This window comes from Ictalurus furcatus, chromosome 4 (assembly GCF_023375685.1).
Source record: "Ictalurus furcatus strain D&B chromosome 4, Billie_1.0, whole genome shotgun sequence".
NCBI classification, from domain to species: domain Eukaryota; kingdom Metazoa; phylum Chordata; class Actinopteri; order Siluriformes; family Ictaluridae; genus Ictalurus; species Ictalurus furcatus.
In genome coordinates, this window is record NC_071258.1 from 31,239,843 (window position 1) to 31,264,684 (window position 24,842).

Sequence of the window (24,842 nt, forward strand, 5' to 3'; positions counted from 1 at the left end):
GAGAGAGGTGATTTACTCGGGTGTTTTGTCCAGCTTTGATGTAGTTCTTGCTAAGAACGGTGATGTAGATCGAGGCTGGGAAAAAAATGTCGACTCCGGCACTTTGATAATTCGACCAGAGAGTAAGCAGCATGTTGTCCACGTTGTCTCTGTCTCTCTCTCTCTCTCTCTCTCTCTCTCTCTCTCTCTCTCTCTCTCTCTCTCTCTCTCTGCACTGTTTATAACTGACCCTTTTATAGCAGTGCAATTGTAACATTTGTTCTAGAAATCATAAATAAGAACCATATCGATAGAAAAGAGTCCTCAGTGGCTGTAATGATGGTCAGGAGTAGCAGGGATGCAAATGAGGTGAGAGTGTGAATAAGAAGCAGAGGGACAGGAACATCAACACCGTCATGTTCATGTTTCCAGCAGACATTTTTATACACTTTTATACACAGTGGTGTTACTTGCAGAGAAACCGTGACCTGATAATAGCACATGCACAGTATTAAGCATAAGTAACTAGTGTTACTAGAGTGAACTTCTCGATCCAGACTCTGTAACAGGTTAACATTCAACATGTACAGTAATAAGAAAGGTACTTACCAGTCAATTGCTTGAGCAATATTAATAATGCTGAGTAAAAGTATTAATAAAACAGATATAGTTTTATGGAGATGGAGAAATGTAACCAATCATCAACCAAGCAGTCCTGTATTTTAAAAAAAAAATAAAAAAATAAAAAAAAAGGAATAAATGAAATATGGGTTTTGGACTTTTTTGGAGATTTTATTTTTTTTTTGTATATACTTCTCTATACCTTTCTTTATCTCTCTCCTACTCGCTCGCTGGATCGCGTCTCTGCTCCAGACCACAGCATCGCTCATAGACACTGCATGGGAATGCTTCCATCTGGACTCATGGGAAATTAAAGAAAGGCGCAGGAGGGGCAAATCACTCCTGGCTAAATGCCCTGAGGACAGGGAGCAGGAGAGGGAGGGGGCCCTGCTTGCGGTGGGCCACATATCTGGGATGAAGGAATGCACAGAGCAGTGTGATCAGGTTCACCCGGACATGTTGGCATCTATCAGGATGTTTCTGAAGGCTTGTTTTGGGTAAAGATCGGCGTTTGTTTCATTCATTCATTCATTTATTTATTTTATTTCCCGTCTGTTCTTCTCTTTCCCCCTGTCTCTGCAGGACTTTAACCTGCTGTATGAGGAGGCTCGGTACTACCAGCTCTCCCCCATGCTGAAGGAGCTGGAGCGCTGGAAGCAGGAGCGTGATCAGCGGCGCTCGGCTCAGCCCTGCGAGTGTCTGGTGGTGCGCGTGACCCCCGACCTCGGGGAGAGAATTGCTCTCAGCGGGGAGAAGATCCTCATCGAGGAGATCTTCCCCGAGACAGGAGACGTCATGTGCAACTCGGTGAACGCTGGCTGGAACCAGGACCCCACCCACGTCATCCGATTCCCTCTCAACGGCTACTGCAGACTCAACTCCGTTCAGGTAATACGGCGACACCACCGCAGCCACGCTACGTCCTCACAGACGACCAGACACATGCCTCTGATGAGTTATTAACATGCGCGATATTGTCGTCATGGACATTATGCATCATGCATTCCATATGGGAGGAGGCTAGCGAGGCAGGTGGCGTATCTGAGCAGCATTTGTGCTCCTGGGATAAAGTCTGTTCTGTTTGGACCGCAGAAACCTGTTTTCTAAGGTCCTTTATTATTATTTAGGCAGTTTCACGATGGAGTTCACTAGATGAAAGGTCTATGAAAGTTGCAAAAGCATGACGGACAGGACATCGGCTACAACTAATGTACACGTATTGAAACATTTATTCAGAAATAGTTTGTTTATTCATCTTTAAACCTGTAACCTTTTTTTATTTTATTTTTTTTTAAATCTAAATTCCTATCAGAAGCTTTGATTCCACAAATGAATCTATGAGGTAAGAGGTGAAGAACATCACAGTGTGATATGGAGTTTAGCGTGCATTATCATCTTGCTAGGACCGAAAGGGTTTTATTTCTCCGCCGTGCTCACGCCTGAATGATATGAACATTTCTAGTTAACTTCCTAGAATTTTTGTGCCTGTAAATAATTCCTTCCCATGTAAATCAGTCGTTTATTGTTTAAACGTTCATTTAGCAGTACAACTTCAAAAATGCAGTAGTGTAAATTTAGTCTAAATTGTTGTCATGGTTACAGTGTAACTTTATTACACTGACCATAAACATTGTGAGAGGAAATTCTTTACATAACCATTGGGTATGGTTTATTGGTAGACTGGTAGGTGGATTATGTGCAGGTTAGGGTGAGTGTGTGAGGGTGAGTGTGTGAGTGAGTGTGTGCGCGCGAGAGTGTGTGTGTGAAGGACTGATCACAAAATGAAGACACACAACATCATACAGTGTGTTGGCAAACTGCATTCCTACACCATTCACCCACACACACACACACACACACACACACACACACACACACACACACACACACACACCCCCTTCAGCCATCCATCCTTGCCACGATCAGCTCTTGACTGTTTTCAGTGTGAGAGTGAGAGATGGACACCTCCAGGGAACGTCGTCAGATTAGCGACAAACACATACACACACGCACACACATACACACACCCATATGTAAGACCAGGGAAACACACAGGACACAAAACGCCTGTTTTCCTTCACAGACATGTTTTTTTTCCTCTTCTTCTAAAAACAGAGAGAATGAAAGAACAGCACCCAAGAAAAAAAAAAATGGTATGCATAATTTACACACCCCTCCGTTTAAAGACCTCACTCCTCTCGGTTTCAGAAAGACTCCAGCACCACAGCGCCCCGAGCTACCCAAACACACGTATTGCATTTTTTAATACCATACTTACAATTTCTCAAACAGCCTAAACCACTTCACACTCCTTTTATAGGTTTTTAAATGGTGTGCAATATAATTAATTGGCCGCATCAGCTAACAAACAGTTCTTGCTTTGTCTCCGCGTTTCCTTAAATGGATGAGGAGGAGGTTTTAAACTGTTCACATTAATGACCGAACACACACACACACACACACACACAGAGAAATTTCGTACACCCTTTATTTATTTGCAGAACGATAACCATTTTGGACTTAAAAAGGTCTAAAAGAAATGACGATCTTTCTTTTTTTTTTTCGGAAGAAAAACTTCCTTGAATTTTGTCGTTTAAGGTTTTTCTGTGAACGAAAAATTTTTTCTTTGATTGAATTTTCTTACGAGACAAGCAAGATATTATAAAGGAGTCTTAAACTCGAGTAAAACGATCTGCCCTGATATAAACTAGTTCTTTTTTTATAGTCCTAAATACGTCACATCCGATCTGTTGTGTGTAAATGATGAGTATTGGAGGTCTCTTATAGAACCTCCTACAATACGCCTACAAGGGGTGTGTGTGTGTGTGTGTGTGGTCGGATGTGATCGGGTTTGAGCGTGACATGACGGCGCTTTGACCCTGCGCAGACTTTAGAGAGCCGATTTGACGCCAAACTAATATTTTAATATGACTGGATACTTTATTGTCTTTAGAACTGAGAATCTCTCCAGTGTTTATATTACCATGAGGAAGGAGAGAGGGAGCGAGAGCAAAAGAGAAACAGAAAGAATGAGAGAGACACATACAGAGACGAGTGAGAGACGGATAACGAAAGGGATCGAGCGAGAGAGAAAGATTAAGAACGATGAAAGAGAGCAAGATAGGCACAGAGACAGACGCACAGAGATAAAGAGAGGCCGAGTGAGTGAGAGAGAGAGAGAGAGAAAGAGATACAGAAATAGGGTGACAGGCGTAGAGAGAGAGAGAGACGGAATAATATTTAGCTTAAGTGAGAATATCTGCAGAAAGAACAGAAAAGAGGACGGAGGAAAACGACTGAGAGAGATGGAGTGTGAGGAAAAGAAGGAGAAAAAGGAACTGTGAGAGTGGACCACGTTGAGACAGTGAGACAGCGTCCCAAAGCTGGAGCTGTATGAGCAGCTCCATACATCACTGTGATTGAGCACGGGGATCAGCGAGGATGCGATCTTTCCTCCATCACCATGACAGAAACACAACCTTAGAGAGAGAGAGAGCATGTCCCTCCTGACGGCTCTGACACACACACACACACACACACGTGTGCACGCACACACACACACACACAAACACCTGTCTCTAACTGTTTAATACTTCAGCTGAAGCCTCTGTAGACAGTGCTGCTGTGGCGCTGCTGATTAAAAGGGCTCCTCGGCCACGTTTCAATCCACAAGTGCAAAAAGAAGCCAAAGGGAGAGTGCGAAGGGGACATGTGTTCGATTGGCAAGGGGAACGATGTCCGGTTGATTGAAATAGTGTGTGTGTGTGTGTGAAGGATTAGTGATAAAGAAAGCACATCATTGCCTGACAATTCTTAAGTACCTGCAAAGTCTCCGCATAAATTATTTCCAGAATCATCATTTTTGCATTAGTCCGATGTTATTTTTTATTTTACACGTAAACACACACTACAGGGTGTCCCAAAAGTCTCCATACATAATAATGAGTCTTTATTGGTCATATATACATATGCACAGTGAAATTCCTTTCTTTGCATACCCCAGGATGTCAAGAAGCTGGGGTCAGAGTGCAGGGTCAGTCATGATACAGCGCCCCCTGGAGCAGATAGAGTTAAGGGCCCTGCTCAAGGGCCCAACAGTGGCAGCTTGGCAGTGCTGGGGCTTGAACCCCCAACCCTCCGATCAGCAACCCAGAGCCCTAACCACCAAGCCACCACTACATACGGGTCGGTTGTGCGTTCGTCAGTGGATGTTGGTGGACATCGTGTATGATGTGCTCACCATGTTTCCCGTTAAAGTCCATCGTAACCTCGCAATCCAGCCGTGAGAATGACTTCAGTACGTTCTGCTTTTGTCACAGGTGTTCTTAAAGACTATCTTGGGAGGGGGGGGATAATTGGAAATTTTTTGGTGAAAAAAAGTGCTAATTTCCCCTGTGTCTGGAGACTTTTGGGACACCCTGTATATCGTCATGTCAAAATGGAGAACTGTGTGTATATTAAGGGAAATAGCCCTGCGTCTGGCCCGAGAACAAACCTTTTGTGTTTCCTTCTGCAGTTATAGATCGGTCTCACGAATACGTGTGTGCGTGTGCAAGTCCTTTCCGGCCAGAGCCACGTTCACGCTAACGAGAAACGAAGTGCGTTTTGAGTCTTCCCGAATCTGAATCTACTTGTTTTAGTGGGAATCTGTTCTTCGGCGGTCCTCTGTTCCCCAGACGGAAGTTTCACGAGTCTTCAGTCTCGAGTCAAGGTCAAAGCATGACTCTAAAGTCTGAATCGCCACCTCGAGTCATCATCTCTACTGGACGGCGACGGCAGTAATACGCACACGCGACATGACGTGTAAAGAAAACTACATTACATCTGTTCTAATTATAGTCGTATAGGCGTATCAATATCCAATCTAGACCCACGTCCGAGAGCGACTTAAAACCGGTCACGGATTTGTGCCTCATCACTCCCGCAGTGTGAATGTAATCCTTATCTTACATTTGCATCCGGACTAGAACGAACAAATTTATCGTATCCTGCCGCTGCCTTCACTTGACTGTGACCTGCGTTGCTGGTGTCTTCTGCTCGCCTGCGTCGTGTGGTCTGTAATTGGTTTTGAGGAAGCGTGCCTCCATCTCTGTTTGGCTCCAATTGTTCCCAGCACCACAGACGCACTAAAAACAATTAGGCAGATTTGTGCTCCGGAGTAATCAACACTGTGCGTGTGTGCGGGAAATATTTCTGAAATGGTTACTGCTCCTTGTGTTGTGTGTGTGTGTGTGTGTGTGTGTGTGTGTGTGTGTGTAGATTTGTGAGAGCGTGATGCTTGGGCAGGTTGGATCATTACTGCTCTATTTAAACGCAGCATAAACCGTCTGCTGCTGCGCACGAGCTAAGGAGAGAGGGTCTGTCTCTGTCAGCAAGATCGAGAGAGAGAGAAAGAGAGAGAGTAGAGCGAGGGAATATTCACAGGAAAGAAACAAGGAGAGCAGAGCTGAACTTTAAATGAGATCTTCGTACAGCCAAAGTGAAATTCTCCAGCTGTCAGGTCGTTGGCATTGTAAATAACGATGCGGCGTTTCTAAGAAGTGCTGTGTAAGTGCGCAGGACTGTAATTGCCTTACTGGAAGGTATCAGTGCAGGCTAGTCTGCCCCATCTATTCATCTCATCCATTCGTTATCTGTGTCCTAATCCATCAGGAACGCGCAATTTCCCTGCTCTACACACCCGAGTCAGCTCACCGGTAATCAACGTGCCCTTTCCTCCATCACACACTTCATCAAGTGTGTGTGAGTGTGTATAAGCAGGGAAAATACACTATACGAGTATCGCTGTGAGCGAAACATGCATCATTCGCTACAAAGCAGGAATAATATTACCAATAATAATAACTGTCATTTATATAGCACTTTTAATACATTTGAAATGCAACAGGACATGCTTTACGGAAAGAGCTAAATAAATAAACAGTTATGGGGAGGGAAAAAAATATTTTTCTCTCATTTTGGTGAAATCAGTAAGATATGTACAAAGAAAACAATGTAAGATTTAGCAGTCAAGATCTAAATACAGTTGGTGCCCATATCACACACGAAGATGCAGTCTCGATGTAAATGCAAACCACAAACCAAAGTCAGTGCTCCTGAAGTTTACTCCTAATGGTAATGGAGTTGAAACGGTTTGAGATTGCCATGTGGGTCGCATTCTGTAATTAAAAGCGATTCACCATTTATTGTTTCCTGACTCAAGCGGAAATGCAGTGCCAGAGTTGAAGACTTTTTGATGTAGTTTGGGGCGGCTGGGGATCAGGTGGTAGAGCGGGTTGTCCACTTGGTGTAGGGTCGGCGGTTCGGTTCCCGGCCCACGTGAATCCACATACCGAAGTGTCCTTGGGCAAGACTCTGATCCCCAAGTTGCCCCCGATGGCAAGTTGGTGCCTTGCATGGTAGCTCTGCTACCATTGGTGTGTAAGTGTGTGTGTGAATGGGTGAATGAGAACCAGTGTAAAGCGCTTTGGAACCACTAAGGTTAGCAAAACACTATATAAGTGCATAACTATGCACTCATCACGCATAACAACTATGGTAAATTTTCCATAGTTGTTAAGCGTGAACCATTTAATGTCTCAAATTATGATGTAAAAGGACAAGTGTAGACCTTCTATATCACTCCAGATCAAAACCCACTGTTCAGGCAGACCGTGTAGTTTCTTTCAACAATCACCAAGCGTGAAACTAAATTGATGGGTAACATCTATCAGTGTTATACAGTGAGTTCGGAAAGTGTTCAGATACCTTGAGTTTCTGCACACTTTATTGTGTTGTAGATTTGATGTTAAATGGATACATTTAGTTTACGTTTGAGGTTTTAAAAAAAAAAAATCAGACACTGAAATCTCTCATTTAGATTAGTGTTCAGACCCTTGGCTAAAGGCCATTCTGTTTGCTTTGATTATCTTGAGCTGTCGCTAGAACTTGACTGGAGTCCACCTGTGGCAAACTCTATTGATTAAATATGATTTGCTATAAGACCAAAATCAAGCCATGAAAGTCTTCATAGCCCTCAGCAATCAAGTCATAGATGATGGCAAGGGTATTAAACCATTTCTAAAGCTTTGAATGCTCCCAGGAGCAGAGTTGGCTCCATCACTGTCAAGTGGAAGAAGTTTGGAACCTTCAGGACACTTCTTAGAGCCGCTCATCTGGCAAAACTGAGTAACCAAGCAAGAAGGTCCTTGCTGACCACGAACCCAAAGGCCACTCCAACAGAGCTTCAGAAGTTCTTCACAGAGATGGGAGTACCTTCCAGAAAGACAACCATCTCAGAAATGCTCCATCAATCAGGCCGTACGGAAAACCACTCCGGAGTTTGGCAGGCACTTAAAGGAATCCGAGAGCATGAGGAAACAATTCTCTGTTGGTCGGATGAGACCAAAATTGAACTCTGTGGGCCGAACTCCAAACGCTATGTCTGGTCGAAAACCAAGTACTGCTCATCAGCTGGCTTATACCATCGTTATGGTAAAGCACGGTGTTGGCAGTATCGTTCTACGGGGACGCTTCTCACCGGCAGGGACGGGGAGATGTCGCAATTGAGGGAATGATGAGTATAGCCTAATACAAAGAGGTCCTTGAAGAAAACCTGAAAGTTTCAGCTTTCAGCACGACAACAACTGGAAGCATGCATCTAAGACGACGCTGGCGTGGCTTCAAGTCTCCCGAATGTCCTTGAGTGGCCCAAGCAAAGTCTAGACTTGAATCCCACAGAACATCTGTGTATAGACCTGAAGATGGCAGTTCACATACTCTTCCCATTTAATCTGATCAAGCTTGAGAGGATCTGCCACGAAGAGTGCCCAAATCCAGGTGTGCAAAGCTTACCCAAGAAGAGACTTACCCAACAGGAGACCTACCCAAGAAGCTGTAATTGCTTCAAAAGGTGCTTCTACGAAGTACTAAATAACGGATCTGAATCCTTATCTCAATGAGAGATTTCAGTTTTTGATTTTTAATAAACTTGCAAACAATACTAGCAACTTGTTTCCATCAATGGTGATTTGTAGACTGATGCCAATGACAGTATTCCACCATTTCACTTCCCTGCTTCATCTAATGGTGAGCATTGTGTGGTATGAACACAACCTCCCAATGCTGTACAATGACAGTGTGTTCATCTGCTGTGGGATTTACTCCCAGTCCTTCATCATTCACTTCTCATATGGTTCCATGTTGACTACGCTCTTCTTCTCATTCACTCTCTAAATCAACAGCAAAAAAAAAAAAAGGGTTTGGCCACACAGTCAGCGTTGCCTTTTCGCAAGACAGATGCAAAACATTTACATGTATTTATTTTGCGATGCTTTTATCCGGAGTGACTTAAAGGGAGGCAGAATTTAATCCAAACATAAAGCGAAAGGACTTTTTTTTTTTTTTTATTAGGCCAGAAGACTCATTCGTACATGGACTCTCTGCTCCAGAATGTCTCCGATTAGATGGTGCATCATGTTCGCGTATTTATATTTTCCATCAAACGTTCAGAAACAGATTTTTTTTGTTTTGTTTTAAACAGATAACAGAGCTTGATGTTAACACATTTCCATGTGTTTGGATTTCGGTTACGTTTCTGTTATGGTTTCTGTTGTAATGTTTTTCACTCCAGGGACCAATCGTGATAAATGGCCAAAGAGAGGCTTTTTTTCCCTCACTCTCATGGCCCGAAGTCCCGTTGCATGGTTCTCATTGAAATCAGTGGCTTAAAAAATAATAATAATAATAATAAAAATAATAAAAAGACGACATGTCCCTGTAGAAAGTTCTAGAAAAAACGAGACAGGTTTCACAAGCGTCAGTCAAAATAATAATAATATGAATAAATTGTAGCTTGTGTATTTTTTAGTGTTGTTATTATTTCAAATTTCCTACAAGTTCCTTGGATACATTTTAGAGGTTCTTCCCGTCGGGTTTGTTTTTACATCGTACAAGTTACAAGCTTCACCTTCATTGTTTACATGAAGAGCTTGTCAGAAAATACCAGAAACACTGCTAATGACATCCGATTTAATAATAATTTTAACCTGTGGGGTTTTTTTTTGTTTGTTTGTTTGTTTGTTTTGGTTTTTGTTTTGTTTCTCTCCACCCTCGACTCTCTCCATCCCTGCAGGTACTGGAGCGTCTGTTCCAGAAGGGCTTCAGCGTGGCGGCGTCATGCGGTGGCGGAGTCGACTCCTCCCAGTTCAGCGAATACGTGTTGTGTCGCGAGGACAGGCGGAGCCAAAACATGAACACGCCCCTCAGGATAAAACAGGAGCCGCTGGACTAGAGACTGATCTGCCTTCAGATCCTGAGACTCAACAACTCAGTTCCACACACTCAGACGCACATACACACACACACACACACACACGCACGCACGCACGCACATACTCACTCACACAGCCGTACGTCTGTTACTTAAGCGGAATGTAACAGACACAAAACACACAAAGTCACGCAAGAACAACCCAAAGAAATAGAAACACAAAATGGGCAGAACAGAAGCATTTTACTTCGTTTCGCACTCTTGTGATGATTTAATGGCACTCTGTCCGGCCGGCCAATAAGAAGCTGGTTTCTCCCGTACGCGCCTCCTTCTGTCTGTGCAGCGTGAGTTGTTTTCACGCTGCATGTGAACGAGTTGTATTCAGGGATGCCCGCTCTCTCCACCGCCTTCTCTAAACGCCGGCAAAGTGCCACAACGACACCACAGAGAACGATAAGGTGCAGTGAACAGACTCAGTGCTCAGAGGACTGGCCAAAATTATTGTTTCATGTTATTGTTGTTTATAAAAGATGAAGGGAAAAAAAACAAAACAACAACAAACAACTTCTTATTTGTCTGCCACCATGATGTATACAGTCCCTAATGCTCTGGGTTTTTTTTTTTTTAATGTTCTTTGTTTACTTTGTTTCTTTTGTTATATGAAGGATGAATGCGAGTCGTGCTTACGCGGAGAGCGAGAGCGAGTCGCTGCTTCTCTGAAACACTCTCATAGCCCGAGGCGGCACGGTTAACACACCGCGCACCGTAATGCATCCAGCGCCCGGAGAAGGCCGCTTTGTTTAAACAGAGCTGCAAGCAAACACGAGTCTTACTAAAGCTCTTCCTGCAGCAGGCCCAGGTAACAGAGAGCGTGTGTGTAATGCAATCCTCACGACATATCGCCGAGCATCGACATCCAGCATGAGCTACTGTGTTAAAGAACGCAACGGTGAAATCGACAGACATCCCAGAGTGGAAATCGTACATTCGTGTCGACCTTTTCATGATCGTAGCCAAATCCGATCCAGTCAGGATTGTCTCAAAGAGTCAAGCGTACACGCTCGAGTTCATACACCTGCACTTAGACAAACATGGGGCTCTGCTCTGAGGACATGCCTGCTGGCGATGACGAGAACAAGAAGCCTTTCAGCACTAGCATAGCGTGCCGTGGATCATAGTTTAAGCAGCCCAAATGCAAGTAGCTCATTAATCATCAATGCATTACCTTATTGTTGTGGTTATTACGGTGAATTAAATTCCTTTGTTTTAAGGTGGTGTGTGTGCGTGTGTGTGTGTGTGTGTGTGTGTGTGTGTGTGTGTGTGTGGTAGCTGAATTCCTCACCGTATCACATCAGATGCGTAACGACGGTGACGTACATACGCTTCTCACGACCGGATCCGAATACACTCGGAGCACTAGTGAGACCTGACGGCAGGATCGATCTTCTTTTCTTTTCATTCTGTAATAAGGGTTCCCTCATACGAGTAAAATATCCGCTCGGAGGAGAAACTCCGGTCCGTGTGGCGTTACAGGATCTATAATGAGGACAAAACAAAACAAACGATGTGTCTCAGTAACATCCGGTCAATCAGAACAAGGCGCGAACCAACCATCGATCATTTCACCTGTCCATTTAGAAAGCTCTCTGTCTGGAGTGCTGTGTTTGGAGGTGTGGCTTTGTAGGGGTTGTTGGATTGTTTGTAGGGGTTAGCATCCTTGCTAAGTGCTAACTGTAACTTTTTAAAAGAGGGAGACGTATATGTTTGACAGCATTTGCACTCTCTCTGAGAATAAAGCCTGTCCTGTTTGGACTGACGGAAGGACAGCTTCATTGAATCGTTCTCTGTGACGGTGTGGGGTACGAGTGAGTTATCGTACCTGATATCGTTAGTGTATTTTATTTAAACATACGCTATATGACCAAACGTTTTTGTGGACATCCTTCCATAGGTTTCAATTTAGTCTCCCTTTACTGTTCGAATAACCTCCAGTCTTCTGAGAAGGCTTTCCACTATGGATTTGATCCGTCCAGCAACAAGAAGTCAAGGCTCCGTGTAGAACGTTCGAGATCTTCCACTCCATCCTTGGCAAACCATGTCTTCATGGAGCTCATTTTGTGCATAAGGGTGTCGGAACACGTTTGAGCCTGTCCGTTCCACTGAACAGAAATGTACTGCTACAGCACACAAAGACATCCTGTACAATCGTGTGCTTCTGACTGTTTGGGAAAGAACCGCGTACGGGTGTCCTGGCCAAGCGTCCACAACCTGCTATCTCCCTATAAGATAAATCATTACATAAGCCTCCTACGGTAGCTAAACATCACCTGCGTAGCTAGCTCAAGACCTGTAAAGGTTCAGGGTGAGTCACGACGGCACCATTAAAGCGTGAAACAGTTTCGCAGTGAGAAGACTGACAGGTAAGCAGGCCGTAAACACTTACAACATGTTCGCCATTTACTCCCATATGAAGATTACATTTCAGCACACAAATACGACTGCTTTGCCCATCAGTGCTGACATCAAAGATGGACGAAAGCACAAAACAAACAAGCGAGTTTAAGGTCAGAACCCCCAGAGTGTGACCCCCCCCAGCATCGCCACATCAAACCCCGCCGCTTCGTCCCGTCTCTCTGTGTCTTACACACGCCGCTTCTCTCACCCAGAACACTGCTTGATCCTCTGTTCCGATCCGCCTGGATATTTTTAAAGAGAAATGATCTCAGTGGTGTGTGTGTGTGTGTGTGTGTGTGTGTGATCGTTTCAGACTTAAATCTGAAAAATGCTCATTAAGAAGGTTGATTAGTTTAACTAAGTCCAGATCTGTTGGCTTTGGTGCTGCATTTGCTGATTAAATGCCAGCTGATAGAAGGAGAGTGTGTGTGAGAGTGTGTGTGAGAGTGTGTGTGTGTTGGATCTGATAGCCTGGAGCAGAGTGCTGCCCCCCCATAGGGAGGCCTAATCAAGCCAGGCTTTGTTCTGATCCAGCGTTGACTCAGTCTTCTCATCCCATCCATCACACAGAATGGTCAACCACTCCTTTCATGTGCGAAGGGCTGTGTGTGTGTGTGTGTGTGTGTGTGTGTGTGTGTGTGTGTCAGTCAGAAGCTCTGAGAGCAGCAGTGCCAGTAGACATGTTACACCCCCCACTGTGACACACCACCATAACCCACCTACAGGACCCCCGGAGTTCGTTCACACACACACACACACACACACACACACACACCAGAGAGCGAAGTATAAAACTACACTACAAACCTGTGATGTCTTTTGTCAAGTTCGGCAGAATGTGTGTTCATAAGCTGTAACAAAATTGAGCGTAATTTCCTGTTCCCGCTCTCCCAGAAGCATCCGGAACGTTTCGGCAGCCGGACCTGCACCGAACTGCCGAGCTGCTAGCTACCCCAGTCTCTTCACTAACAAGCATAAGGAAATAATTACACCATCAACATTCTGTTATTCAACATAAGATAATAATAACAAGATTAATGATAATATTTACGCAGCGTGTTGTTTGAAACACGAAACAAACGTGACCCTGTAAAGTCCCGGGTTATTATTTACTCGCTCACCTTAAAGAATGTGAATTATTGAGTAACTACGCTGAAAGTACAAGGAAAGGTACGTAGTAACGACGGTGAGGAATGTAAGGCCAGACCTGCCGACGGCTCCTGACTCTCTAATGGGTTAAAACCAGACTGGCTTACTTTGTAATTAGTGCGGAATCACAGAAAAGTGCTAAGGCTGAAAGAAATATTTGAACCGTTTCCAAACGATTGACTATTGAAGCCCTGTCTGAGGTTTTTATAGCGACATTTTGTTCTGCGATGCTTTTGGAGAACTCGGGAACAGCTCTCGGATAATACGGTCTCTATTAAACCTTGACGTTGATGTACCTTTAAAAAAAAAAAAAAAAAAAAGTTTTTTTTTTTTTTTTAAATGATTAGAGGTTAAGAAGGGGGAACAGTGTCTTATTAAACTAGAGGATTAGCGGTTAGAACGTTTGTCTCGCACCTCCAGGGTTGAGGGTTCGAAGCTTGCACTCCACCCTGTGTTTCAGGAGTTTCCTGTCCAAAGACATGCGTTGTAGGAATATGTTTGGCATTTCCAAATTGTCCGTAGTGTGTGAATGTGTGTGATCGTGCCCTGCGACGATTCGGGACCCCGTCAGTGGTGCACCCCACCTTGCGCCCCGGGTCCCCTGGGATAGGCTTCACACTCCACTATAGCCATGTGTAGGATAAGCGATTATGGAAGATGGATGGATGGATGGAGCGTGAGGATTAAATCTGTCCTCATGCTGTGTTACAGCAATGAGGAATGATGTCGATCCACAGCGATATAAAGACTTTCAGCTAGTAGGGCTGGCGATATGACGGAAATATCGATATCGTGATATTTCTGCAAAGCAGAAGTGTAGTATAATGTCTACAAAATAGCTCGACGATAAAGGCGGGAAAAAATCTCCACGGAATTGAGCAGTCAAACACTCGGTATAAACGTGAACAGAGAATGAATAACGGAATCCGAGCGTGTAATTTATCACAATGTTGACATAAATTGATCAATTAAATTAAAACACACAAATAAGACAAGTCTGATTCTGGTTTTTTGGGGGGTTTTTTTTAACACGTGTGTAAATTGTTGGAATAACGTTACGCTTCCGAACACGCAGCTCCGCGGCTTAACGTCTTGACGTGTTCGGGAATTCCCGAGACGTTCAAGGAAAACCGCCGACGTGTCCTCGTATCTCGTCTTTTGTGCTTCGAAGCATCTCCGGATTTGGCAGGGTTAATCAGATCCTCCGAGAAACCCAGCAGGTGTATACCGGGTTCAGTCTGGTGGCTTCGATGATGTAGTTACTCGTATATGGGAACTCGTTTCTGACGCGTTCTGTCCTACACACAGCCTGTAAAGGTAAAACAACGATCCCGAGAGAGTCCCGATCAAAGAACGACGGAAAAATATATACACATTTCTGAGCAATATGTTCTGTACATACGGATTTGAAAAGAGAAAACGGAAGGGGAAAAAAAAAATAAATAAACCTCCATTTCCAAATGTAAACCAAGGTGAAATTTTGTTATTATTTAATGTTTTAATAATTAGACTGTGATATTGAAAGGGCATATGTTTAACAGTGTCTCCACATATTTTTATTGATTTTAATTTGCTTGCCTATTTGCTAATAAAGTATAGATGTACTGTTTAACAGAGATGTGGTGTTTTTATTTATTTATTTTAATATATATATATATATATATATATATATATAATCCATATAAATAGCAGCATGCTGGTCTTCAACCAGCCCAAAAGGACCCATGTCACACTCCTCTTCATCTCCCTCCACTGGCTTCCTGTAGACACCTTCATGTCCCTCCACTGGAATCCTGTAGACACCTTCATGTCCCTCCACTGGAATCCTGTAGACACCTTCATGTCCCTCCACTGGCTTCCTGTAGACACCTTCATGTCCCTCCACTGGCTTCCTGTAGACACCTTCATGTCCCTCCACTGGAATCCTGTAGACACCTTCATGTCCCTCCACTGGAATCCTGTAGACACCTTCATGTCCCTCCACTGGAATCCTGTAGACAGGATGAATCTACTTCGGTATAGACGTGACAAAAGCATTATTTATGAACATCGCGTGAAATATGTGTTCATTTGTCTTTCCCTAACTAAATCATTGAATATCGTGACCATGTGCACTGAAAACTGTGAAGTTATATAACACAAAACTACAACTCTGGACTGGCCAAATGAAACAAACTGGGCCTCAAGTGTGTGTGTATGTGTGTGTGTGTGTGTGTGTGTGTGTGTGTGTGTGTTTGGAAGTCCTCAACAATTTCTCAAAACGTAGGTGTGGGTGAGTCCTGAGTCTAAGAGCAACACTCAGTCGGTCACTCGGGGGCTGTCGGGAAACAGAGAACGGAGAATGACTCATTCGGACTGTTTTGTAAGAAAAATCTATACAAGCTTCAAACTGTCCTCATTGATTAGTGCTTCAATCTGTGACATGACCTCCTACATAACTCCTCTTTGTGCCTTTACATTTGCATTTACGGCATTTAGGAGACGCCCTTATCCAGAGCCGCATTTATACAGCTGCGCAGCTGAGGGTTAAGGGCCTCCGTAGTCCAACGTCTTAACCGCTGAGCTTCCACGGCCCGTTTAGAACCTGCACTAGCTATAGAATAGACCACGTCGTACTGTATGTTATCGGGTCAACGTTTATTAGGTTTTCACAATCATATCCACCCATTTTCTATACCGTTTATCCTACAGGGTATCCCAGGGAGCATGGGGCACAAGGCGGGGTCATGTACACTCACACAAGCATTCATACACTACGGACACTTTGGACGCGCCAATCAGACTACATGGCTTTGGATTGGCGGAGGAAACCGGAGTACCCGGAGGAAACCCCTGCAGCACGGGGAGAACACGTGTGGAATCGAACCCCCGACCCTGGAGGTGTGAGGTGACGTTCTAACCGTTAATCCACCGTGCGCTTTAGGTTTAACGTAATCAATGAGTAATGTAAACAGATGTACGCAACCCAAACACACACCCTCCTCAGACAGATCTGTGCATTGAGTATAAATTTAAGTATAAATGTTCATAATAGGATGCAAGTACGAACTTAAAGGTCACACAATACATATAAAAATGTAAAATGTTTTGGCATTTTGTTACAACTCCGCATGTATGCTTAAGATCATTGTACTTCCGGAAGACCCGGGTGTGAACTTACCGGCTGATGTCGTGAGGAGTCGCGTCGGTATTTCTACTGAAGATAATCCTCCGTCGTCATGACAGCATCAGTCCATTTTCCTGCACAACACCTCTGCAGCGTGATGCTGCCACCCCCATGCTTCACATCTGGCTTAGTGTTCAATGGATTCATCGTTTTATCTCTATACATAGCACTGATCATAATGGCCAAACAGTTCGACTTTGCTTTCTGACCAGAGGACACTCCTTCAAAAGGCTGGTGAGGACCTGCACTTCAGGCTGGCTTTTTTATGCCAGACTTCTTCTTTCCGTGACAGCCTATCAGGACATGCCAAAGTATCACTCCTTTAATGGTGGACGTACATAATACCTAAGTACTTGATGCCTCCAACTCCTTCACCAGTTCCTTGGAGTTCAGTTTAACCTTTTAGACCAAGGTTCATTCATCCATGGGAGTTCATTTCCTGAATGATGCAGTGTCTTTGTGGTCCCAATATATTTTTTTATATATATATATATTTACATGCAATTGTTTGTACAGATGTTCGTGGTACCTTCAGTAGTTTGGAAATTGCTCCTAAGGAAGAACCAGACTTGTGGAGGTCTTTAATTGATTTGTTTTTCTGAGGTTGCTTGGATTTTCACATGGTATCAAGGCCAAAAAGGCACAACATAATCATCTCTTCATTATAACAGTTGACCAATCAGAAGTTTCTGAAAATGACATTCCATCAAATTCTGGAATCTTCCAGACTGTACAGAGAGACAGCCAGCGTGGTGGATGTAAACTTTTGACCCACTGGAATTCTGATCTGATCTGATCTGAAAGCTGAAATAAATCTGTCTCTAAGCAATTGTTTTAAAGTAATGTCTGATGTGAACACTGAGATTGAATATCTTCAGCATAGCATATTGTTACAGAAGCGCCGGTTTTGACCTCCACTTTTAATGCTTCATCACAGAAACCCAATACGGGACACGATTTCCCATCAGCCTCACAGACGACAGGCAAATCACATGACCCTGTCACATGCTATTGCTCTTCTGATTACACTCACCTGTTCTGTGTTTGCGCTTGATTAGTGGTTCTATTTAAGTCCTGCTGCGCCGGTGTTTGGTGACTCCAAGAAGGCTTCAAGTTCACCAAGCTCTCATGGTGCTCGTTTTATGAGTCTTGTTTCGATTTTATTTTGTTTTTGTATTGTTCGCCTGATATTTAATAACTAACTTGCACTTGGATCCGTCTCCTCCAAAACCTGACAACTATAACATTGCAATACTGGGACTGAACAGTTTTCAAAATTATGTGGGATGTCACTTTCACTGAATTCTGGGAAAACGGACAAAATTTTAAATAAATGAATGAATTAATAATAAAATAAATAAAAAATCTGATTTGTGCCAAAATTTGGGTTTTGGACCATTAATGATACTTTGGCGCCTCAACTTTAAATTTTTTTTTAAATCAAATCAAATCAAATAAACCGAATATATTTTGCCCAAAAAATGTTTTCATATAATTCTTGTTATTTCAAGGTTATCACTGAGCCTTAGCTGAAACAATATACAGTGCCTTCAGAAAGTATTCACCCCCTTAAAAAAAATGTCTTTTTTTATTAGAATGGGATTGTTGTGACACACTCTACAGAATTAAAATGAAAGAAATGATTTAGATGTACTCAGAATAACATTTAAAACAAAAGAAAAGCACTCTAACACTGTTAATTGATAAGTGTTCACCCCCCCCACCCCGAGTTCAGGATCGAACCTGGGACCCTGGACCTGACAGACATGAACACGACCCACTGTACATCATATGAACAACAGACCTGGAAATATTAGACATCTTTAATAAAGGTGTCAGTTTTGATCTAAAATGTGTATCGTTTGAAGTAAGACGGGAAAAGAGTCGACTCTTCTAAAAGAGTCGACTCCGAGCTGAATCGTTTGCAAACGACACACCGGTATCCTGTATATCACTGAAAAGATTTCTATTTCTAGATATACAATCCCAGTACTCCTTTGATATTAGTAAGGACATGTCCCTGCTGTCCCTGCCGTCCACACCCAAATCTTCACTCTTAAAGCGATCGACAGCACACTCAGACCAGGCGTTAAGTTTAGTAAACAGCTCGTTTATTTCTTTACAAAATAGGTACAAATACAGAAGTTGGTTGTGTTTTGTTGTTTTGTTTTTCTTCACACAAACAAGAAAAAATTTTGTTCAGGATATGTACAGAGTTTTACCAAAAATAATGTCGTTCTAATAAACACACGGTCTTGTAAACAATATTTACAAATTATTCATCCGTTAAAACATTGATTTCCCAACTGTGTACAGTATCAGTAATACCTTCCTAATTATAATCATCATCATCATCATCATCATCATCTTTTGGCTAAAAAGCTGGAGTAGAAATGTCCTGCTTGAGATCTGAAACCATAAAAATAATTATTAAAATCATCTCAACAACCGGACAAATAGGTATATTTGTGCTTTGTTTAAAGTACTATCGTTTGTTCGTATGGTGTTTCGTGATTAAACCGCAACAAACAACAACAACAAAAAAAAAGGACAAAATATAAATAGTAATAAAAAATTTCCCTTTAACTGCTAGTGACAATACTGGCGAAGGTGCAGAGTCAGACACAGCTGATCGCTGTAATACATTAGTAACATAACTTTCGCTATTATACACACACACACACACACACACACACACACATATATATATTTATTAAAAAAAACAACCCAAAAACAAATAAAACAATAGTGCTGTTTAAAAAATAACATGTAATTAAAAAACAAACAGTGAAAAAGTGACAGTTTCTGACATTGCCTGTTAAAAATATTATAAATTACGAAGCAACAACAACAACAAAAAAAAAAATAGCATGTGCATAGAAATAAAGCGCTCTTTTGTTGTTGTTGTTGCTGCTGTTGTTTTTTAGGACCGGACTGAACGTAAAGTGTGGAAAGGTTAGTGTTAATGATGTCAGCGATTCAGTTTCAGGTGATGTCTAGGTGCATCGATGTTTTGATAATACAATCCACTGTAAACATGGGAACTGAACAGACCTCCTACGACATCATCCATCCTTATTTAGTGTGTTCGATGGCATGTCAAATAAGAGCTACGGTACAGTCGTGCGGGCTGACGTGAGAAAAAGAGACGAGAGGAAACAAGTCACGTGATGATTTCAGTGTGAAATGTGTTGACGGAGTATCACTAAAAAAAAAAAAAAAAAAAAAACCTAGCAGAGATATCGATTCATAACGATATCTGATCCCAAAACTGTATTGATGGCTGAGAAACTGACCTCCGGACCGTTCTATATACAAAGTGAAGTCTGGATTGGACAAGTTTGTGGGGGTTGGGGGTTGGGGGGGGGTGTATTGGGTTTCTGGGGTTTTGAATAAGAGCTACCGTTTTTGGGGTTGTGTGTGTACAAAAATAAATGGGATTACAACTTGAGCGATCATTTAGACGTACGTAACCAGCCGAGATAAAAACGTACACGGTTTCTACCTCACTGTGAACGTAGTCGATGAGCCGATACATCCTTAAAGTCTGAGATGATTGTTTTTCAGCTAGAATGTGGCTATCGAGTAAAAGGTTGGACTTAAACGTTTAGGAAAATGCCTGACGAATCGTTTGGATGAACGATACAATTTGTATTTTGCATAAATTTGCATAATTTTTTTTTAACATATTACGGCATTCGGAGAGCGACTTACGTTTATCTCATTTTTTATACAACTGAGCAGTTGAGGGTTAAGAGCCTTGTTTAAAGGCCCAGTGGTGGTAGCTTGAACTCCTGACCTTCTGAGCAGTAACCCAGAGCCTTTAACCACCGCCCCAAATAAATATATTTCTAACCCATGGAACTCGGGGGTCCTGGGATAGGCTCCAGGTTCCCCCGCGACCCTGAAGAAGGAGTAAGCGGTCGAAGATGGATGGATGGATGGATGGATGGAACTCGGGGGACAAGGCGGGGGACATCCTGGACGGTCTGCCGACCCGTCACAGGGCACATTCACACACTACGGACAGTTTAGACGCACCAATCAGCCTACGATGCTTATCTTTGGACTGGTGGAGGAAACCGGAGTACCCGGAGGAAACCCTCGAAGCATGGCGAGAACCTGTAAGATCCACACACACACACAGGGCGGAGACAGGATTCAAACCTCCGACCCTAGAGGTGCGAGGCAAACGTGCTAACCACTAACCCCCGCTAATAGAATAATATCGTATAATATCGTATAATATCACGGATTTTGTTTTTTAAAAGCCGAATTATTCGGAATCATCCAAATCGTATATTTTGTCCATTACGAGGTCCTTTTGTCCATGTGTCATACAGCGTCAGAAACCACATTCGAGACGTGCAGTGGATGAGTGCTGATTTATGCCGTGCGATCTGCACAGCGCTAACTGTGCGGCGATCTCGATCAGCCTCGTCGCTCCGGTGCAAAACCATGTCTCAAGTTAAACCTCAGACACCAAACGTGTCGTAGCTGATCGACTACATCTGGGGTGAGGACAACACCGTGTAAAGTCGTTCAGTTCTGTGTAGGACATAGATCTCACGATGGCAGTGACAGAAGAAAATGGCTGCCTTGACATCATATAAGCTACATCGTCCAATATAATTAGTCCAGTATGTGTTTCTGAAGAATAAAGTAGCTGCATCGCTGATTGTGCTTTAAAAAAAATAAAAGAGAGAGAGAGAGAGAGAGAGAGAAAGAGAGAGAGAGAGAGAGAGGACAGAACAGACGTGAGTGAGTCAGAACTGGGACGGTTCAGTAACAGCGCAACGTGCAGTGTGTACATTCACTGATTACACCGTGAGCTCAGGGCTGGTGCTGCAGTAATGCACATTCACACTTCTGATCACTCCTGAGCACCAGAAGCTGGAAAATAACACAACCGTACGTTTACGAATACACACTCACACACTGCAGTATCAAATTAAAACACAGTGAGATCTTCGGCACTGTGCTCAGGACCGGGTCGGCCATTTTGTTCACTGAACTCTGATCCAGGTGAGAGAATGATCGGATTTTCCGAGGAGTTTTACTGGACGATGCTTTTTTGATGTTTTCACGAAATAATAACCCTACCTTAACAGTCGGTACGTTTACATGGACGACAATAATCCGATATGAACCCGATTAAGACGGTACTCTGATTAAGAAACTAGCATGTAAACAGAGATTATTGATGACCTTAATCCGATTAAAGTCATACTGGAAGTAAACACAAATGGAATTAAGACGTGTGGAGTATTTCCTGTTTTAGTCACGTTATCGTCGTGCGTTACAGACACGTACACACCTTAATCACACTATTAACGTCGTGTGGGAGTTTTCACCACATTTTGCGACAGGACACGTACACACACGGCAGCACTCAACCGTTTGACTGCAAACAAGAGAGCACGGCTGCGTCCCAAACCGCGTACTTGCCTACTATATAGTAAGAAGTGAAATACATGTATCTCGGCTACTATATAGTAGGCAAGTACGCGGTTTGGGACGCAGCCCACGGCTTCAAGCAGTCGTCTATTTACACGTATAGCATGATAAATAATTAACTGCACTTGAAGTGTTCGTAAAAATTATAAATAAAAACACCCAAAACTGTATACGGTTCCATAACGAAGATATGTCGATACGTGAAATTCTGGAGGGAACGTCGGACGGTGTGGCGCGGGGACGTAATCACGCGTACCGTTACTCGATCTATGTTCTATAACATGTAACACAGGAACACAAAAGGAGTATTCTAAAAGCGACTCATGTAAACACCTTAATCAGAATATTGTCTTATTCAGAATAAGGTCAATAATTAGATTACTGCTGTCCATGTGAATGTACTTTGGGTCATGGATTATCTTCCTATGACATCACGGTCCCGCTCGTTTTATTCCTTTCTCCTACAGCGTCACTTTAAGCTCGGTATATCACTCGCTGCATGCTGGTTATTTTTTGCTCAATTTTCACGAAGGGTGCCAATAATTCCGGAGTTGACTTTATAGCATATCAGATCTTTTCCAAACCATTTATTCGGACCTCTGTACTGTATTTCCAGAGAGGCTCATCGTATCTCGGCTTACTCTGAAGTCTAAAAATGTTTGTGTTCATGCTTCGGTTCTCTCACGACATGACGAAGCTGCCTTGTTCAGTGACCATCGTTAAAAGAGTTCATGTAAATACCATCTGAACATTTTGTTTTGATAAAGAACTTGGACACCACGTAAGTTACAGACATTCGGAACATCGGCGTAAGCGGCACACGGACGGAAATATGAGCTGAAACGCTTCACCGGCGGCGTATTGCTGTGTTCGTGACCGTCGCTGGCTTTCGACCGAGCGACACGAGTCGAGTGCGCCGTTCCCATGGACACGTGAAAACCCGAGCGGTGTATTTAACTGTCTTTTAGAAACACTCTGGTTGATGTGGAATGGAAACGTTTACACATGCGGTATTAAAAGGAGACTATTTACATCGAAGTGGAATGAACGTAAAAGGTTTCGCAGTTCTCGTTAGGTCTTTTAACCCCTTCAGACCCTGTGTGCAATGTACGTAAAGGTCCTGACGTGATTATTAAATAAACCTAATGGATAATTAAAGGGAAAGTGGATCGACTGGCGGTTAAAGAAGCGCGTTAGTGTTAAATGGGTCGAGCATTAATCATAATCACACAGGGATGGAGCTGGGGTTTGGGTTATTTGAACCATGGGATCATCCAAAACTGTGAAAAGCGGCGAGTCTATGGATAACACGGCTCTTTTGAACGTTTCCTTGTTTTAGATGCGCACCAAGCAAAAGTAGAGCTTACTTTACATTATTATTGTTTTAAAAATGGGTTTTTCCCACCAAAATCCCCACAATCCTGTTTTCTCGCTTCCTACTGGTTCGGAAAACCGAGGCTCGTGAAGTCACAGATCAATGGACTTCGCTTCGATAACGTCGCTGTGATGGGACAGTGCACAAGAGTCACACCTGCGTACCTTTCCCCTTCGGTAAACTGCCGGGTGAATATTTATACTGCTGCTTTCTCTGAAAAGGCAGGTCGAACAAAGCGTAAATGTTGGCACCTCAGACATAATGCTGAATGGAACTGAATCAAAGCTTGAGCTGAGTTCAATGGTGTCATTCTTTTCACGTCCCCGCCCCCCACTCAAATCTCCGATCGACTTTTCCCAAACTACAGACAAGATGAACACTGTGTGGTTTGCGCACATTTTGAGCTCTTGTGTACTAATTCACATGGCTTCCTGTGCAGATCCATTACTAGGTAAACCACTTGTTGTAATCCGATCGGCCTATAATGCACGTCTTTGGGAGAGGAAACCGGAGTACCCGGAGGAAACCCCCGAAGCACGAGGAGAACCTGCAAGCTCCACGCACACACAGGGTGGAAACAGGAATCGAACCCCCAACCCTGGAGGTGCGAGGCAGACGTGCTAACCCCCCATTTTTGACGAGATTTGTAGCTTTGTCGTAGCTCAGTCATCAACATGCTAGCTAAGTGCTTTGAAACACAACCCTATCACCATGGCAACATTTACAGGGCTTCACGCTGCCAATCAGCTGCTCGACGTCACAGTTTACGTCAATTCCGTAATAACAAGTACGGAATGGCATCGTTAATGCCGACACGTGAATGTCGCATTACGGAAATATTACACAACATCGTGGAACTATTTGGCTTGTTGCGAAGACGGTGAACCATACGTTATGACATCGCAGTAATATTTATAGATGGAGAACAATTCTTTTCGACAGTGATGTCGATTCTGTGCGTGTAAAACCCTTTGGGTCTGAAGGGGTTCATAAATAAACGCTGTGTTGGGCTTTTTGTTATTCTGAAGTGTCTGAACGTAATGGAGTCACTTCAAGGCTTGGATTTATAGACACGTGTTTTTAAAAACAATAATAAAAAAAAAATCAAACTGAGCTCATCCGTAATCAGCCTTTCTATCTAAGGTCGTACTCGTTTCCTGTCACGGAGCGGAAAATATGAAAAGGAAAGCGTGAAAATGTTCACCGTGTCATATTTGAAACCAATAAATAAACCAGTGCTGATGTGAAGACGGACACAGAGAGCAGGAGAGCTGAAACCTGGCTGAAGGCACGTTGCAGGAGGAAGCTGGAGGTCGCTGCGTGTTGGCTACCGATTCCATGTTGCTTGAGTTTAGTTAGTGTTCGGATAGTGTTAGCACGGTGGACGTTAG

General features: G+C 43.2%; 1 protein-coding gene across 6 annotated transcripts in view; it reads left to right on the forward strand.

The window, feature by feature from the left end:
- LOC128606996 (BTB/POZ domain-containing protein kctd15) overlaps window positions 1-13,775 on the forward strand; it is a 31,199-nt gene extending 17,424 nt beyond the window's left edge. For 4 of the 6 annotated variants that reach the window (XM_053623590.1, XM_053623591.1, XM_053623592.1 and 1 more), the window contains 3 exons: window positions 853-1,044; window positions 1,183-1,488; window positions 9,713-13,774. In XM_053623590.1, the coding sequence (XP_053479565.1) occupies window positions 853-1,044; window positions 1,183-1,488; window positions 9,713-9,871 (657 nt within the window). In that variant the 3' untranslated portion in view covers window positions 9,872-13,774. Of the gene's footprint in view, window positions 1-852; window positions 1,045-1,182; window positions 1,489-9,712 lie in introns of all 6 variants that reach the window. The other 2 variants (XR_008385784.1, XM_053623593.1) reach the window with 2 other exon arrangements.
- Window positions 13,776-24,842: the final 11,067 nt, after the last annotated feature.